Source organism: Prinia subflava, chromosome Z, assembly GCF_021018805.1.
Source record: "Prinia subflava isolate CZ2003 ecotype Zambia chromosome Z, Cam_Psub_1.2, whole genome shotgun sequence".
Lineage (NCBI taxonomy): Eukaryota > Metazoa > Chordata > Aves > Passeriformes > Cisticolidae > Prinia > Prinia subflava.
The window spans coordinates 70941856-70958724 of NC_086283.1; the positions used below are offsets into that span (position 1 = coordinate 70941856).

At 40.6% G+C, this 16869-nt stretch overlaps 1 protein-coding gene across 2 annotated transcripts in view; it reads left to right on the forward strand.

The window, feature by feature from the left end:
• The window catches only part of SEMA6A (semaphorin 6A), a 117735-nt gene that overhangs the window by 49854 nt on the left and 51012 nt on the right, over nt 1-16869 (forward strand). For both annotated transcript variants that reach the window (XM_063422272.1, XM_063422273.1), the window contains exons 2-7: nt 132-269; nt 3098-3215; nt 8904-8964; nt 10445-10507; nt 11375-11476; nt 14254-14344. In XM_063422272.1, coding sequence (XP_063278342.1) covers nt 170-269; nt 3098-3215; nt 8904-8964; nt 10445-10507; nt 11375-11476; nt 14254-14344 — 535 coding nt within the window. In that variant the 5' untranslated portion in view covers nt 132-169. The remainder of the gene's footprint in view (nt 1-131; nt 270-3097; nt 3216-8903; nt 8965-10444; nt 10508-11374; nt 11477-14253; nt 14345-16869) is intronic.

Sequence of the window (16869 nt, forward strand, 5' to 3'; positions counted from 1 at the left end):
TGCTTAGAAACACAGCACGCCTCCTCGTGTACAGTGAGAGGCTTGAGGAGAAAAGATCCCTCTGCTTTCCACAGACTCTTTAAAGCTCTGATCCAACAGAAGGTGCTTAAACTCTTGTTTGTCTTCCACAGGGTGAAGTGAAGAAGTGAAGCCTCACAGCTGAACTACTATGAGGTCAGAAGCCTTGCTGCTATATTTCACACTGCTACACTTTGCTGGGGCTGGTTTCCCAGAAGATTCTGAGCCTATCAGTATTTCACATGGCAACTGTAAGTATAAGGAGCCAGAGGACTTCATTTAGTACTGATCAGGGGACTTCAAATCAACACTACTTAAATACATTTGCAGTGGATAAAATTGTTTTTTCTAGGTTTCTCCCATATCAGCTAATTTACATACTCAGTAAATTGAGTCCTAAATATAGGAGCATGACTTTTTCACATGGTCTTATTATTTGTTAATCTAATACAAATAATTGAACTTCTTTAAGCTCATATGCATTCTGCTTGAGCAATAGGCATTTTTTTTCCTAAGATGGAATTGTAGCTAAAAAACAAATCAAGACAAATAATTTTTTTATGACAGAAAGTCTCTCCTTTCCTACCAGTAGAGACTGACAAACTGTCCAAAATCTAGTGTAACAAAAACAGCTGCATGTTGAGATCTGCTGACTAAACAGGTGGAGTGCTTTCTATGCATTTTACTGTGTACATCAGGCTTGACTTACTAATTCTTTCACATTTGCCTCAGCTCAGTTGTAATAATGGCAAAGAAAATTCTTCAAAGTCCCAAAGGTTCAGATGTTTTTAAGGAAGCCTTTAGCATCTGGGCCTCTAAAAATGTGTCAGAGAGTAGCATGTCAGCCAAGAGCTGGCTTTTTTTATTCAGGAAATTTATTTGGTTTTAAAATTGTACGTGTTTACTGTGCTTCAGAATGGCCTTAGTGCCCATGAACTTGTCTGTCTTGTGTAACAGCAGTCTGAAAGACAAGACTCCAGGACACAGCTGATGTGCTGCAAACACTAGTACACCTCTAGGATACAACAACAGGGAAGAACTGCTCTGAAGCAAATGCACGTGAAACATGGTTAGCATGGCCACTGGATCTTCAGCATCAACATTTTCACCCTCCAGAAGGGTAGTACTAATCATTCTTGCAAAAATTTGCCAGGCTTGATCCTTTTGGAGAAATAGAACATGGGATGATTTTTCCTCTGCAGCATGGCATGCTGAAGTGGACATGAATGTACCTAGTTTGTTCTAGATCCATGAGTCACAGAGGAAATACTAATGAACAGAAAACAGTCTGACAATAAAACCTGGCATTTTGCATGTATGACATGGTCAGAAGGATTGAGCTTCTGAATGTAAATCCTGTCTGGTGTCTTCATTTATTTCTTCAAGAGTTCTCAGCACCTGGTTTGGAGAGAAATTCCTTTTTCTATCCAATTTTATCACCAGACTTTCTGGAACATGACACTTTGAGGTTATTTGCTGAAGCCATGCTGTGAACCAATATTTGACCAAGCTTAACAGGTACAATGCTTTTAGAAGACAATAGCTGAAAATACTAAAGCTGTAGATGAGTTTCTGAAGAAATAGTCTCTCCCAAAGACCTGCAGTTTTTTTGAAAGCATACAAATGGGAAAAAGGCACAGCTAGATGCTAGTCAGCTCTGTATAACATTCACTTGCAACAGGTCTGCGGTGATAATGCTAATCAGAGTATTATCCTCCTCTTGTCTTCTGTCATTTTATTTACTTAACCAGCTCCTTGTTTGTGTACCTAGATGTCATGATCGTATGACATGCATGAGTATGAAGTGGCCCTTGATCAGAAATTTTCAATGATGTAATAGGTTGTACACCTATCTGAGGAGCACTGGAACACCCTGTGTGTGCTGAGTTCCCACCCCAAAAAATGAATGGGCATAGACAATAAGTGTTCTTGCTGACTGGTAGAACTGGGAGGGAAAGACGACTTGTTGATAAGCTCAGTACAGGGATTCCAATCAGTGTTGCTGTCCAGTTGCCAGAAGGACTGGAGTATCAGACTGGTTGCCAAAATAATGTGCAGTGACTTTCACTTCATAAAGTTAAAGTGGTGATTCTCCACTGATGTCTTAATTTTTAGCTTTCATGTTTTTCAGCTTCTGTGCTGCCTAGGGGTGTAGTTCTGAGCCTCGTATTAAGTGCTAGTAAGCTCTCTTCACAGAGTAGGTAGACAAAACAATCCTTCTCCAGATAGAGACCAAGGACAACTGTTACAAGTTTTCAGGCCCAAAAGCATAAACAACGGTGGTCTGAAGAGAGAAAACAAGAAGGATGGGACTTCATAATCTGAAGCTGTAATTGGACAATTAACATGCAAATGGACCAAAACTTATAAAATTGTGAGACGTGGTCACCGGTCGTCCATTTTGTGACCATTTTGGGCCCACCTTGTGTGTAGCCCTGGTCAGGCTCACTTGTACAGCCCAAGGTGTACGCTTAAAGGCCTTTTAAAAATACCTACTTCATTCTTTTAGCTCTGTCTAGTCTCTGTTCCAAGTCAGCCTTCCCAAGGCATCACCACCATTTGCAGAAATCCCTGCAGATGTTCCGTGGCAGCAGTTGAGTCCCGTAGAATACCCAGGGAACTGGCAGTATGAGCCAATGAGAGCCAAACCTTTTGCTTTAGCCACTACCAGTCTAGTCATTGTGGTGACTGACAGGCCACTGTGGAACAGCTTTGTCCTGATAGACATGCTTTGGCAGCCAGGAGCAAGCATTTAAGCTCTGCAAGCAGTGAAAGAAAAACTTTGAGGAAGTGTCATGTATCTGTGTGCCAAGAGCTCCAAAACAGCTTTGTGCTTCAAAAAATTCACAGTTTTTGTCTTCTACAAAGGTGGTGACTTTCTACTTTGCAGCTGCAGAGACTGTAACGTTGAAGAATTCTCCTGCTCTCTGTGCTCATGCCTTCCAGCCCCAGTCTGTGCCTCCAGGACAGAACAGACACTGCAGGTTTGGGCTATGGCTGGGCCCCATGGTGCTTCTTGTTAACACCATTTCAGTTTGCTACTCTCTTTTGACCCTGTTGATTTTTTTCCTTCCTACAGATACAAGACAGTATCCGGTGTTTGTGGGTCACAAGCCAGGGCGGAACACCACACAGAGGCACCGGCTGGATGTCCAGCTTGTCATGGTCATGAACAGGACCCTCTACGTTGCTGCTAGGTCAGTAGCCTCCTGCTCCACCACTCCTCTCTTATTGCTTTAAGATGAGGAAGGATAAGACAAGGAATATTCCAAGTTCTTCTCTGATGGACACTATTTTTAGGATTGTCTTGCACTCAGAGAGAGTTTTGCAGCCTGTTAGTAAGACATATTAGAAACCTTGCTCGATGATCAACTAAAGTTTTGTTACACCTGCTTTAACACTTCATGCCTCTGCCTTCCTCTGAGACCTGCAAGAGGGAGGTTACCAGAAAAAAAATTTAGGACCGTGGAGAAGCAATTCCGTCCTCACCATTATATTCCGCTTGTGCTCACCAATAATGAGCACATATTTTAGAGAATAATTCTTCTGTGCACAGATGTATTTTCTGATGAGAGTTTTAGTATGCAATTGTGCTGATTTAGGCGTGTTTTTGGTATCTTAAAAAAAAAAAAGAAGAACCAAACATGCTACCTCATAGTTAATTGAATTTAAGGTCGACTTTTTTGGAGAGCTATACTGTGCAGACATGAGAATGTCTTTTTATGAAAATTGTACATATAGGCACCCATTCAGTTTGCCTAGCTCAGCTTGCACTATCAGCCTCAGTGGGTCTACACCCATTCCACAGCTGCCAACCCGGCAGAGATCTGATATTAACACTTCATCTCCCTACCTGTTGGTAGCAAACAAGATTGATGATCTTAGAGTGGGAGTTACATGAGATATGCATAATGAGTGCAAGATGGGTCCAGATTAGCAAGGGTGGGTAGTCCAGTTTAGGAGCTTGTGGTCCCAGATCCTATTTGGGAACTCCCTGCACACTGCCTCTCAAGTAATAGCTTGTTTCCTGCCTGTTTTCTGGTCCTCCATTGGACAAATATGCACCTTTCTGCACGTGTCACATAAAACCAGGCTGTGGCTGCAGATGGGAGAAGCGGTGGGTGGGATAGCCAACAGTGAAGGGGAACAGCTGCTGAACAGGCAGCTTCTCACCACCAGCTCTGTCTGCAAAGCCCTTGGCAGCCTCTGGGACCTTCCTGGCTTTCTTCTCAAACAGCCACTCCCCATCTCCTGGGTGGTCGGATGTGTCCTGTGGGGGAAAGCTGCCTGCCCATCTCCCTGCGGATTACCACGTAATCAGTAATTGTGTTATACCAGCACAGTCGCTGAGTGACATTCTCAGTTATGTCCCTGGCTGTTAGAAGGACACATCTGTTCCCTCACCCAGCCATCACAGCTGCTCTGGCTGATTGCAGCTTGCTGGGGCTCCTTGCACACCCCATAGTGCATGGGGTCTGGGTGGCAGGGCTCTCACGGCAGGACCTTGCTTTGGGTCCAGGCACAGAGCAAGCATCCTTCCGCAGGAGCTGCGGTGGCCGTGGCCTTAGGGCACAAGGACAGGTCAGCCCTACAGCACGAAGCAAAGCCCTGTGCTTTGGCTGAGTTCCAAGAATGGTATTTTTGCTGTGTTTAGTGGGATAATGAGTGGGGCAGGGCAGAGGGTTGAATAGGTTTGAAAGGTGGTGGCAGGATTTCCTCCTTTTCATGACGGAGCTCCCTTTGCTTTCCTTATTTGTTTTCCTTTAAATTAGGAAATTATTTGCAGTGAGATGGTGGTAAATCCTCTTTGCAGATTTTGCTTTGCTGTTTTCATAGTTTGTTCCCAGGCTGAGATTGACATAGTTCGACTGTCTCAGTGCCCAAACAATTGGCATTACAGCAGGAAAACTCGGAGAACAGTTTTGGGATATGAAACCACTGTGTGCACAAATTATATGAAGAATGCTAATATTTGGGGGATAGCATGTAGTAATATGTGAATATGCATTCTTCCTTATTTGTATAAAACAGCTTGCTACAATGAGAGCGCTTTTATAGTCCTAGGATCTTGTGACCTACTAAAAAGAATAAAGACCTGGTCTGTTTTGTGCTTACGCAGGCATGAAAAAAATCTTCTTACACTTTTTTTTTCCCTTCAGTAACTCAAAACCTCTTTCATATATTCTTTCCCTCCTCCATGTTACTGAATAAAGTCCTTCCTGGGCTGACAAGACTATGTGATACAAGTTGAAATTCAGAGGTAATTTTTATCTGTAAGTAACAAACTTCAGAAAATGAGTCATCCTTCAGTATCTAGTGTGAATGAGAGTTTGTAATTCAAATTCTGCATTTCCTTCAAAGGCAGTAGTAAATCTAGAGCTTGGAAGCAAATTTGTATACAAGCAAAGGTGCTTGCCTTTAAGTTTTGTAACAAGTTTTGTTGAAAACTGTAGCTGAATAGAACTTTGGGCTATTATATGAGATATTGCTTTCATGCTTTTTTAATGCATTGAAATACAGTGATCATAAGCTTATGTTTCACCTATTTATCTGAAAAACAATCAAAACAAATAGTTAAATACTGAGATGTTTTATTTTTATTAGGGCTGTTGTGTTTAATTTGGGGGGGTTTTGTTTGCTTGTTTTGGAAAATCCAGTGTTGACTTTTGCAGACAGTTTCAGCACACCAGAAAGGCTAACTCAGATTTGAGAACTGTTTACATTTTATTAATGAACAACTGGCATAGAACAAAATTTCTGTCAGTCCACTGCTTATTTTGTGATATGGGATACATGATTCCTGTATTAGCTATTACCAAGTAAAGTTTTGTGTCACTTCACAAAGGCATATTTCATGTTATCAGACAGAAATACACAGGGAATATAAATCAGAATAACTCAGCCAAAGGCCATAAAGCTTTACTGTCTGACTATCTGGCTTGCAGTCTGCAAAGAACCAGCTCTGTCATCTTTTTTCTCGTGGGAAGCGTACTCCCTCGTCATCCTTCTCTCTCACTTGCCCACACCCAGGCACACACACCCTTGTCTAAGTTTGCTGTCTCTCCTCCTCCCATTGTCTTGTGCAGTGGCAGCTTTTGTTCACATTATCTTCCACCCCTCATGTGTATGAACCACCCAGGCGCAGAGCAGGGTATGGGATGGTTCCCTCCTCATTTGCAGTTACATTTTTCCAATCCGTGCTCGGAGTGCCAAGGGTCGTGCACAGCCAGTGGCATTATTTAAATTCCCTTCCTCGACAAGATTATGCCATGGCAACAAAACTCTTTTCTGCTGACTGGAGGTGGGAAAAACAGAAGCTCTAGGATTAAGTAAATTTGTGTTAGAATAACTTAATTAGCAGTAAGCTGTACACATATCACCGTTAGTAGATAGTAGGAGTTGGGCAGCAGTGGGAAAAGGAGGAGGAGGACAATCCCACGTTCCTGTGATTAGGGAATCCTCCCCCAAATCTGACAGCTCTTTCGCTCTCTACTGACATTGTCAGAAACTGTGTTTCTTCTGTGGCATGAGAAAATTATATGTAATTTTCCTGATGCTAACCTTCCTTCCAACAATCTCGTAACTTAGCATCTGAGTTTTATTTGAACCGTTGCTTGAACTTGTAAGTCTTCTAGATACTGTTTCATTGAGAATGGAACTAAACAACTCAGGTCCTTCTGAGTACTGCTGCTGTATTTTCTAACTGTCTTGTTGAAAATGAAAAAGTTGTAACCTCTGGAAAGTGAGGCTGATGAGTAAAATCAAGAGCTGTGCGGGAAGAAGGGTTTTAGAGGTCCACCTGCACCTCATTTGCAATTCAAGAGATTTTTCCCCCCACTTTTATATAGCAGGAGTGGCAGCAAGAAAGAGTAATGCACATAAAAAGGGAACCATGATGTAATCTATGAAGCTGATATTGTGCTAATAGGTAATTTTGTTCCAGAACCAATCCTGACCACTGCTCTGTCACTGAAGTCAGACAAATAATAAACTGAAGTATTAAACTAATCTTGGAAGCAAATGGCAGCTCTGGTTTTAGAGTCTGGAGGAGAATAAAACCCATCAACTCCTTGATTTGGCATTTTACAAAGCAAACAGCCTCAAGCTCCATAGGAGACGAATTTTTAAAAGCCAATTCCCTACCACTATGCTCCCTCTTTTCTCCACCTCAGAGAAGTGTTGTTTATTTCTCTTGTAGCAGTATTCTGTGTTTGCCTTATTTAAAGAGACTAGCACCATTTCCTCAAAACCCAATAAAAATGAAACTAACTTTGACAGCAGGGATTTCTAAAATGGAAAGAACCTATATTTTGCTTTCAGCAGACCCCTCCAATGCTGTAGATCATACCAGCTGTGCAGCTTTCTGCATGTTGAAAAAAATTGCAATTTTATTTCAAGGGAAAATGAGATCTCAGTCCCAATTTGATGTGCTGGTTACTACAGCATTATGAGCATGATGAGTTGGTGGGTTTTTCAACTTTTGGGTTCTACACAGAGCTGTCCTTGTTCTCAGCGTTCATAGAAGAGAATGTCTAAAAATATCTCTTATCCTGAGTAGCTATGCCTCTTTCCTCCTTCTAAGAAGAGATTGGCAGCTAATTGTAGAGAGGGACAGGATCTTAGGAAAATAGGAAAGTAAAAGCAATTAAAAGAGTGTGAACTTTTTTTCAGAGAAATATTTTACAGTTTAGTTGGGCCACCAGTGTGTGAAGAAAAGAATGATTTCTGGGAATAGTTTTGTGTCTATCGTTTTGTCTAATATATTGTCAATCAAATTATAACAGCTAAGGTTAGACAGATATTTAAAAGGAAAAAGGAAGAGAGAAGAGAGGAGATTCGAGGAGAGGAGAGGAGATTTGAGGAGAGGAGATTCGAGGAGAGGAGATTCGAGGAGATTCGAGGAGATTCGAGGAGAGGAGATTCGAGGAGAGGAGAGGAGATTCGAGGAGAGGAGAGGAGATTCGAGGAGAGGAGAGGAGATTCGAGGAGAGGAGAGGAGAGGAGAGGAGAGGAGAGGAGAGGAGAGGAGAGGAGAGGAGAGGAGAGGAGAGGAGAGGAGAGGAGAGGAGAGGAGAGGAGAGGAGAGGAGAGGAGAGGAGAGGAGAGGAGAGGAGAGGAGAGGAGAGGAGAGGAGAGGAGAGGAGATTCGAGGAGAGGAGAGGAGAGGAGAGGAGAGGAGAGGAGAGGAGAGGAGAGGAGAGGAGAGGAGAGGAGAGGAGAGGAGAGGAGATTCGAGGAGAGGAGAGGAGAGGAGAGGAGAGGAGAGGAGAGGAGAGGAGAGGAGAGGAGAGGAGAGGAGAGGAGAGGAGAGGAGAGGAGAGGAGAGGAGAGGAGAGGAGAGGAGAGGAGAGGAGAGGAGAGGAGAGGAGAGGAGAGGAGAGGAGAGGAGAGGAGAGGAGAGGAGAGGAGAGGAGAGGAGAGGAGAGGAGAGGAGAGGAGAGGAGAGGAGAGGAGAATGGCTAAATGTGGCACAGTGACTTCTAACCCAGGAATCTAGCAAAGGATGCCCAAAAGCTATTGCAGCTGATTTCAGGATATGGAAAAATATCTGCCTGCTAGATTGTGGTATCTGCTGTAGATAGAGCAGAAATCATGTGAGACTCATCTACTTTCCCAAATCTCATTTGTTCAAATAAGTGCTTTTGGGAAAGAATCTTTGAAATTTTGTAGCACTTTTCTTTTTTCTTTGGTGGGTAGGCAAACAGTTTATATGTGAAAATGCTTTTGTGGGAGAAGCAGGAGATGCTGCCAGTAATGTTTCCTGGTAAAACCTCAGATGTTTTGAAAATGGATTATGGATTATCTTGTGATAGATAGCTCTGTTATAGACAACAAACTGCCTGACTGCTCCATTTGACTTCATATTCATTTGCTTTTCTTTACAGAGACCATATTTATACTGTTGATATGGACACATCACATACAGAAGAAATTTATTTTAGCAAAGTAAGTAGCTTTTATCATCACCCAGAAACCAAGGACACTAGAACAAGCTTCAAATAAATAGGATGATGACATTGTTTTAAAAAACTTGCCAGCACTGCTGTAAAACTGTAATAAGCAAGTAGATGGCATTGCTAATCATATTTGGGGAGAGCTAGAATAGCAATCATGTCTTCTGTGGATTTCTGATAAGTGGTTTAGCTGGGCTGATAAGCAATCTGTACTGAAATACAGTGAAGTCTCTGATGGAACATCTGTCAAACATCTATTCATTTATATGCAGCAGTTTTCTGTAACAGCTATACTATCCCAATTAAGTCTACAGAAACCTTCATCCTAAGAAGGAAGTTACATATTTTCATGTGCACAAATATTTTTTCACTCATGCAAGAGCTGACTAAATCTTACTATAACATCACTTTGTAGGTGTATTCACATTATCTCCATGGGAAGTTGCGTTCAAATTATGAAAAGCTTTATCTTCATTGCTACACTGTATGTTAACATGAATATACTGAAAATCATTTCCCTTCAGCCCCTTTGCCTTGCATTCATATTTTATAACATATGTTAAACTCAGCTTTGGTCCAACAGAAAAGCATACAAATTTGGGCATTGGATGAATTCCACTGGAGGAGGGGACAGTGCTTCCTTATAACTATGAATGATGCTGGGGATGAACTTTTTTACTCATTAAAGAGTGAGGGCACAAGCTTTTAATGGAAATGAATATTCCTGGTTACTCTTTCAGCTTGGACCCTTCCATGAATGCACAGTGCCTCAGTTTACTGATCAGGAGCACTGCCAGAACTATCATGGCCATAATGTCTAAGGTGATGCCATCTTAGGCCATGTGATTTTAAACAAAGTTATATTATAATTAATAAGCCTTCCACATTTGACCATTTTTGATACTCGGCTAAAAAAAAAAAACCACCCTGGCTGGGATTTACCTGTAAATCTTCTGGAGGAAGGGTGTTAGCAGATAAGGTCAGCAGTGTCTTGACAGGTGAAAACTCTTGGAGCTTGTTAGCTGAATTGAAGTGGTAAGAATTACCTGAATTCTATTTCTTTCCAGATCTAAAATGTTGTCTTTCGGAATGCATATTTCATTTAGAATCCAGTGAAGATTCATAGTCCATAAGTGACACTTGTGATTTGTACAGCAATATCAATTAAAAGAACATCTAGTACTTTTAAGAAAAGTACACATTTTTCAAAGTTGGCCTGTTGTTTAATTCTGTTAGTTTAGGCTTTAATGAAAGAGGTATGGTTTTCCAGTCTCTTGAATTGGAGACAAAACAAAGTTAAATGAATTCTCCGCATCACTAAACCTTCCTTGTAGTGAATTAATTATGGAGAAAGAGTGCAGAAAACTTCCAATAAATGCATGTTAAAAAGCTAGTCTCCCCTAAGGGACATCTACTTCTGAAATCAAAAGTAAAAATACTCTGAGTTCTAATTGATTTCTTTCTTATTGCAGAAATTGACATGGAAATCTAGACAAGCTGATGTAGACACATGCAGAATGAAGGGAAAACATAAGGTAGGCAATTTTCATTTCTTCTGCAACCTCCGCTTTAATTTAGTTGCATCATTATTAACTCAGGCTGCTGTCTGTGATTTGGAATGGATCATGCCATTCACTTCTTACCAGTCATTGCTTTTTCCATCTACTTACTGAAGGCTTCAATTGGCAAAAATAGTTCACTTTGAATGTGATGAACTATTACAACAGAAGCCACAGCAATATCCTGAAATACTTAAGGCATTGAGCAGGTCACAATGCTTAGTGTACTGATTTTGCTTACCATTACTTCAAAAGCTGAGTGCTGCTGTCCATCCCCCTGTGGGAATTTACTGAGAAGGTCAGGTAAAGCATCAGAAAACATGATTGTGGGCTGTAGAAGGACTGTTTCTCACACCAGTTTCACCCTCCCGTAACCCATATGGCGGGCACAAGAAATATCATAATTAGATGCTGACTCTTTGATTCTTTACATCTACTTCTCCTTCTAGTTACAGGAGATTTATGTCAGTACATTGTAGTGGTGATGTCACTGTCTGACAGCAGCACAGGTGATAAGATCAGATTTTTTGCTCTTCGGGAAAGCAGTTTTCAAACAAAATTCACCTTTGTCAACAACAGCAAACTAGGAGCTATAATATGAGTGCTCTATTTTCAGTTCTTTGGTTCTTCAGTTCTTTTTCAGTGGTAATTTTTAAAACACTAGAATATAAATTAATTACAATTTGCTCATTGTCAGTTAAACATAGTCAAAATAGGGCCAGAGTATCACAGTGGGTACCAGACAATTTAATTTTAAACCTGACAGTGAAATATCACTGCTTAAAATTAAAAACAGATACTCAAAATGTAGTAGTTGAAATAGTTTTTATTATTTTTCTTCAGGATGAATGTCATAACTTTATTAAGGTTCTCCTAAAAAGAAATGAGGATACACTGTTTATCTGTGGAACAAATGCATTCAACCCTTCTTGCAGGAACTACAAGGTATGTAATCTATTTGTGGAATTTCCCTTATGCCTTGTCTTTCGGTTAGATTTATTGTGCCTGTGAAGGCAGCAGCTTGAGGCTGTCGTTCAGCTGTGCACCTTTCAACTCTGAAACATTTGTCCTGGCTTGTTTCGCTGCTGCTGAGTTCAGTGTTGATGAGATTTCTGAGAAAATCTCAGACTGAATACCTAGTTCTTTGCAACTCCTGCACATCATGAGTATTGCCACTTTGTATTGCACTCCATAGGTGTAGAGTCCTTCAGATCCCTGCTTGAGGATGTAGTGACTCCTCAGAAAGTTCCTCAGCTTGTCACTGACACTCACATCAAGTCATAGACTAATATTGGGGGTTACTTCTGAGTAGCATGTTTTAAAATTTCTGTTGTACTGTTCTCAGTCATGGAACCAGTGCTCAAGATGCCTGAAGGCATAGCAAGCAAAACCTGAGTTTCTTGTGATCCCCCTAGACAGGGATGCTGTGGAGATCCTACGGCATTGTGTGCTGTGGAAGTGACAGAACAGCAAATCTCCACAAGGAATAGTACAACAGGACAGTGATGTATTTCTCACTTGCTGGGGATCTGCAAAGCCAAAACTTTATCTAGACCAGTATGGAAACTCTGCTGGTCCATGTATAATTGACAATAGTGCTGTGAAGCCAATTTATTCCTTTGGCATAGTGTATCCCAGTGGTCTCCATTCCAATAGGACCCATTTATTGAAATATTTTCAATTTTCTTAGGCTTTCACCATTATAGTCTGATATAACTCCCAACAGTGGATGTCTCTGGAGTAGCTTTGAAATGAATTTATTTAGGCATTTGACATCCAGACTCTGCTTTTCTAGGCACTGTTATGTCCCACAGGTCATTTCTCACCTGTTTTCTGGAGAAATAAAATTCAGTTTTGCTAATGCTGCTGCGGACAAAATCACAACTTTCATTCAGGTTTTGGGTTCAGAGTTATTATAAAAAAGCAGAATAAAGATGTTAACATCGAGGAAAATTACTTCCCTAGAGGTATACACTGTGACTGCTGCTCTTCCTTGATTTTTGTGCAATGATGCTTTACCTCATTTAGCCACTATAATGGCTGCAGTTTAGCAAACATGGAAGAGAAGTGCAAGGTAGTATTTTCTTCCAGTCTGTGGAGGAAGAACTAAATTTGAGTAAGAGTACCAGCCTGTGTCATGGTAACTGTGAGGTACAGTTAGCTGCTCTTTTAACAGCTGTTTCTTTTATTCTTTCTTTCCTTGCCTGCTCCTAGTATGCAATGAAGCCTCTTGATCTCAGGGTTGTATTTAGTCTTCTAGTACAGTTTGTAGCTTTTTTATCTCTGAATGCCATTAATGAGGCAAACAATTCTCAGCCAGTCTCCTTGTGTGGAGGTTGTCTTTTAGATACAATTACAGATTTCTTTGGCATCCTGATGTGAGGCATATAAATGGCCTCCTCACCCTTACTCCAGAGTTTTCATGCCCCCTGATGAAGGGCTGGATAGTGATCCCACTGTCAGTCTTCAGAAGCCCTCTGCAACACCTGCCCTGGCTTTTCCTCCGTGTATTCCTGCATTATACCGAGAGAAAACTAAACAAGTGCCAAATAGAACACAGAACTGTCCCTCAAGCGTGCTAGGGGTTGTAAGGATGAGCCCAGGGTGTGGAGCTTGGTGCAGGAAAAGTTACTCGGAACTAACTCATTTCCTCTCACTATTACATGAAATGCTTTTTAGCCCCTGAGTAAACACAACTAACTTCCCTCAGAGTGGGTTTTGACAGGAGGGATATGTGACGGAAAACAAATGATCACAAATCATCTACTGGAGAACTTGAAAGCTCTAACATACAAATTAAAAGTTGGTTTAAGTTGATGATGCGGTGTGGGTTATTTCTCATGCTCTGTGAATCTTTATGGTATGTGATCTATACAGTATGATCTGGAAAAGTTGTCAGAATATGCTACAAAGGTTCTTATTCCCAAAATACAGTAGTATAAGTATCTTAAAGAGGTAAGAGTTGTACAATTCTCCCTTAGCTCATCAAACCTTCTTGAACTTCATGTAAAGTCAATCTGTATATTTGTGTCATTATCGGTGCCCAGGGTGAATTTATTTCCCATGAGTTGCATATAAGCCTCAGAATTTACAATTCCTGAACAGATTAATTCTTGCCTGATGGTAAGAGGATTCTCTGTGACACAGACTCAACCAGTATAGTACAACTTGAAGAGCATCTTTCTGAATATGCAAATCAAGGAAGAGAGCACCACTGTTGAGACTAGGGCAGAAGGATCTCTGGACTTGGAGGAGAAAAATGCACACAGAGATAATTGTCCTAGTGTTGTTTCTGCTGAATGCTGTGGTTTGCAGTCTTTTCTGTGTATAAGAGCGCTTTTATTGGGTCACTGTTGAGGATAAATTCTGGAGCCTTGCCAGAACCACAGACCACATAGCCTGCTTCAGTTCAAAATGAAATCTTGTGTGCAGATAAAATATAGACTGAAGACTTTTGTAAAGTGTGTCAGACTTTTTGTAAAATGTGTGACTAAACGATTAGCTCTAAAAGAATGCCTGACTTATTAGACATACATTTTTCAGACTTATTTTATTTAATACCATGATTTTTGTCGAGTTTTTACTCCATAGCCAGGAGTAGAGTTAGAGAAAGGGCCTTCTCCTCTGCCCAGAAAAGAAGAAACACTGTCATAAATTCTCATCGTGGGTAAGAAATTTTGTTTCTTTATTTCTCTGTCTGAGGAGCTCCTTTGATTTTTCAGATGGATACCTTGGACTATCTGGAAGAGGAATTCAGTGGCATGGCCAGGTGCCCCTATGATGCAAAGCATGCCAATGTTGCGTTGTTTGCAGGTAAAATCATGGAGATAAACTTTTTACTTTCCATCCTGCAGCCCAGGCTCGGGAAACATTGTGCCTCTTGCTTGAGCCCTGAATGCCTAAATCTAAAAGGTGCCAAAGGGCGTGGACAATGACTAAGAAGTAGGGGGCATAAGGAAATCTCTAGCAAAAAAACCCCGTCCCTTCTCTGAATTAATTTCACTGTCATCAGCATTGCATGAAGCCTCAGTTTCCTGGATCAATAGTTCAGTATTTCTTGTGTTCTTGATAATACGGCCAATGTGAGGCACCATTTCTGGCTGCATCCAGCTTCTGTGAACGTCAAAGGAAGTCAGGGCTTGTGTAAGCTTTAATGAGGATTAAGCAGGATATGCTCTTTAACACCTCTAAGCCTAAGCTAACATTCATAATAAAAGGAAGTTAGGGAAAATGCTGTGGTATGCCTTTTTCTAGATCTAGAAGGAAGGGGAAGGTGATTTTTTTTTAAAAAGCTGAAAACATCTTAATATGGTCTTACCAGCTGCTGTAGACAAAAGAAGTGTATTGGTTAGTGGTGATTTATGCTGCATGCAGCAGATTAATGTTAACCTTAATTTCTACTACAGTAGCTAGAAAAAGTAAGATCTTATAAACGAGGTTAATTTTGGCTGTTGATTGTACAGTATTTATATATATATCTTCAGGAATTCTTGATTAAATTATTTCTTTATTGAACTTCTCTTAGTGTGAACCCTGCTGATCTTTTCTTAGACCTGGCTGTTAGATAGGTGTTGAAAATAATAAAGACATCTTCCGTAATAATGTGAGTCCTGTTCAGCAAGTGTGATGCTATAAAACAGAGCCTGGATGCTCACATGGAAATAACTAAGCTATTCCTCTGAAGATTTAAGAACGTGCAAACATTTCAGCCATTCTCAAATGAGTCTGTAGCCAAAGGGCTCTATTAAGCACTACTATGTTTCAGGTATCATCACCTGCCTCAGAAAGGAGAGATTTTATAACCTGTTTCAGTATATTTTTTTCACTCTTTGTAGTGTGAATAAATGGGACCTTTTGTTTCAAGAACAGTGATGATGGTAGTGGTAGTATGTGATTTAATTCATAAGGCATGGAGAGAGAGGGAGAAAATTCTTCAGGGAAATATTTTTCCCATGTATCTCAGACCCCCTATCCTCAGTGCATTCTGAATGAACCTTTTGGAAGGGTCTTTCTCAGTGCATTGGCCAAGAAAGGGTTTATGACCAGCCTATTGTAAACATTCACTTTGAATGCAGATGAAGTTCAGAAAGATGACTCCAAATTTGTCACTGAAGAAATTCTTGCATTATTTGAAAATAGAGAGAATATTTATAGAAATGATCATACTCCTTCATGGTGATTCAGAATAAATTTGATACAGTTCAAATAAATATTTGTGGGATATGTCCCATAAACCTGCTAGCTTCAGAAAATCACTGTTATATATGTCTTGCATATTGATACCCATGCTAACCTTTCAGAGTGCAATGAAAGGCAGTTTCAGAACTGTTTAGGGCACTCCAGGTCATCTGAGTTTGTTGGATGCTCTTTATGATATGAATATGACTCTTCTTGCAGCCTGTAGCTATTACAGCTGATGTATGCAAATTGTAGCTGGTCACAGGAACTTGGCAGGAAAGAAAATAAGAACGTGGTTGTATTAACATGAGTTCAGACATCCATATCTAAACAACTGAGCTTTTTATTTTATTTTAAATTTGGCAGGGGAAGGACATGATATGTTGTAAATTTTTTTCTGTTTTGCTAAGAAAAAATGATCATTCTTAAGTAGCCAAATGAGGACAAGAATTGCATGAGTCAGAAAAAAGCATACAAGGAAGGACTTCCTTGTCTTGGGGTGGAACTTCGTGAGTTTTAATTTATGGTCATTGCTCCTCGTCCTGTCGCAGGGCACCACTGAAAACAGCCTAGCACCATTCTCCTGGCAACCGCCTTTGAGATAGTTGTATGCATTAATGAGATTCCCTCTCTGTCTTAAATTAAATGTTGTCTGAAAGTAAAAGGAGGAGAGCTTGACCAATAGAAGCCGCTCTGCTTTGTCCTGGGAATATCCTCAGTGCTGGTACCTTCAAGGCACCAACATAATCTCTGTCAAAGGAGATGCAGAAAATTCTGATTTTTATGCAGACACAATAGAGGCACAATTTTGTGGGCTAGCGTTGCACCACTTGTGCTTCTAACAGACATCATGTTCCGAGAGCTATCTCACACATGGAAACACTCCTGTAGAGTTACCATGACCTGCAAACAGAATAGACAACAAACAAAATTTTAAAATGCTGCTGAAGCTTATGCTTTTATGTCCATATAATTTTGTATGTTTTGCTTGTCCTTGGGATGCCATTTTGTGGGCCTTTTCTTATCACTTGTCCTCCATTCTTTAATAGAGAGGAGTGCATAATTCATATAGGAAATGCCTAAAATGCATGCTAGAAAAGAAATATTGATGGGAAATCTTCCTCCATCTCTTTTCATTCCTGTTTCAGCAGGGCTCCCAG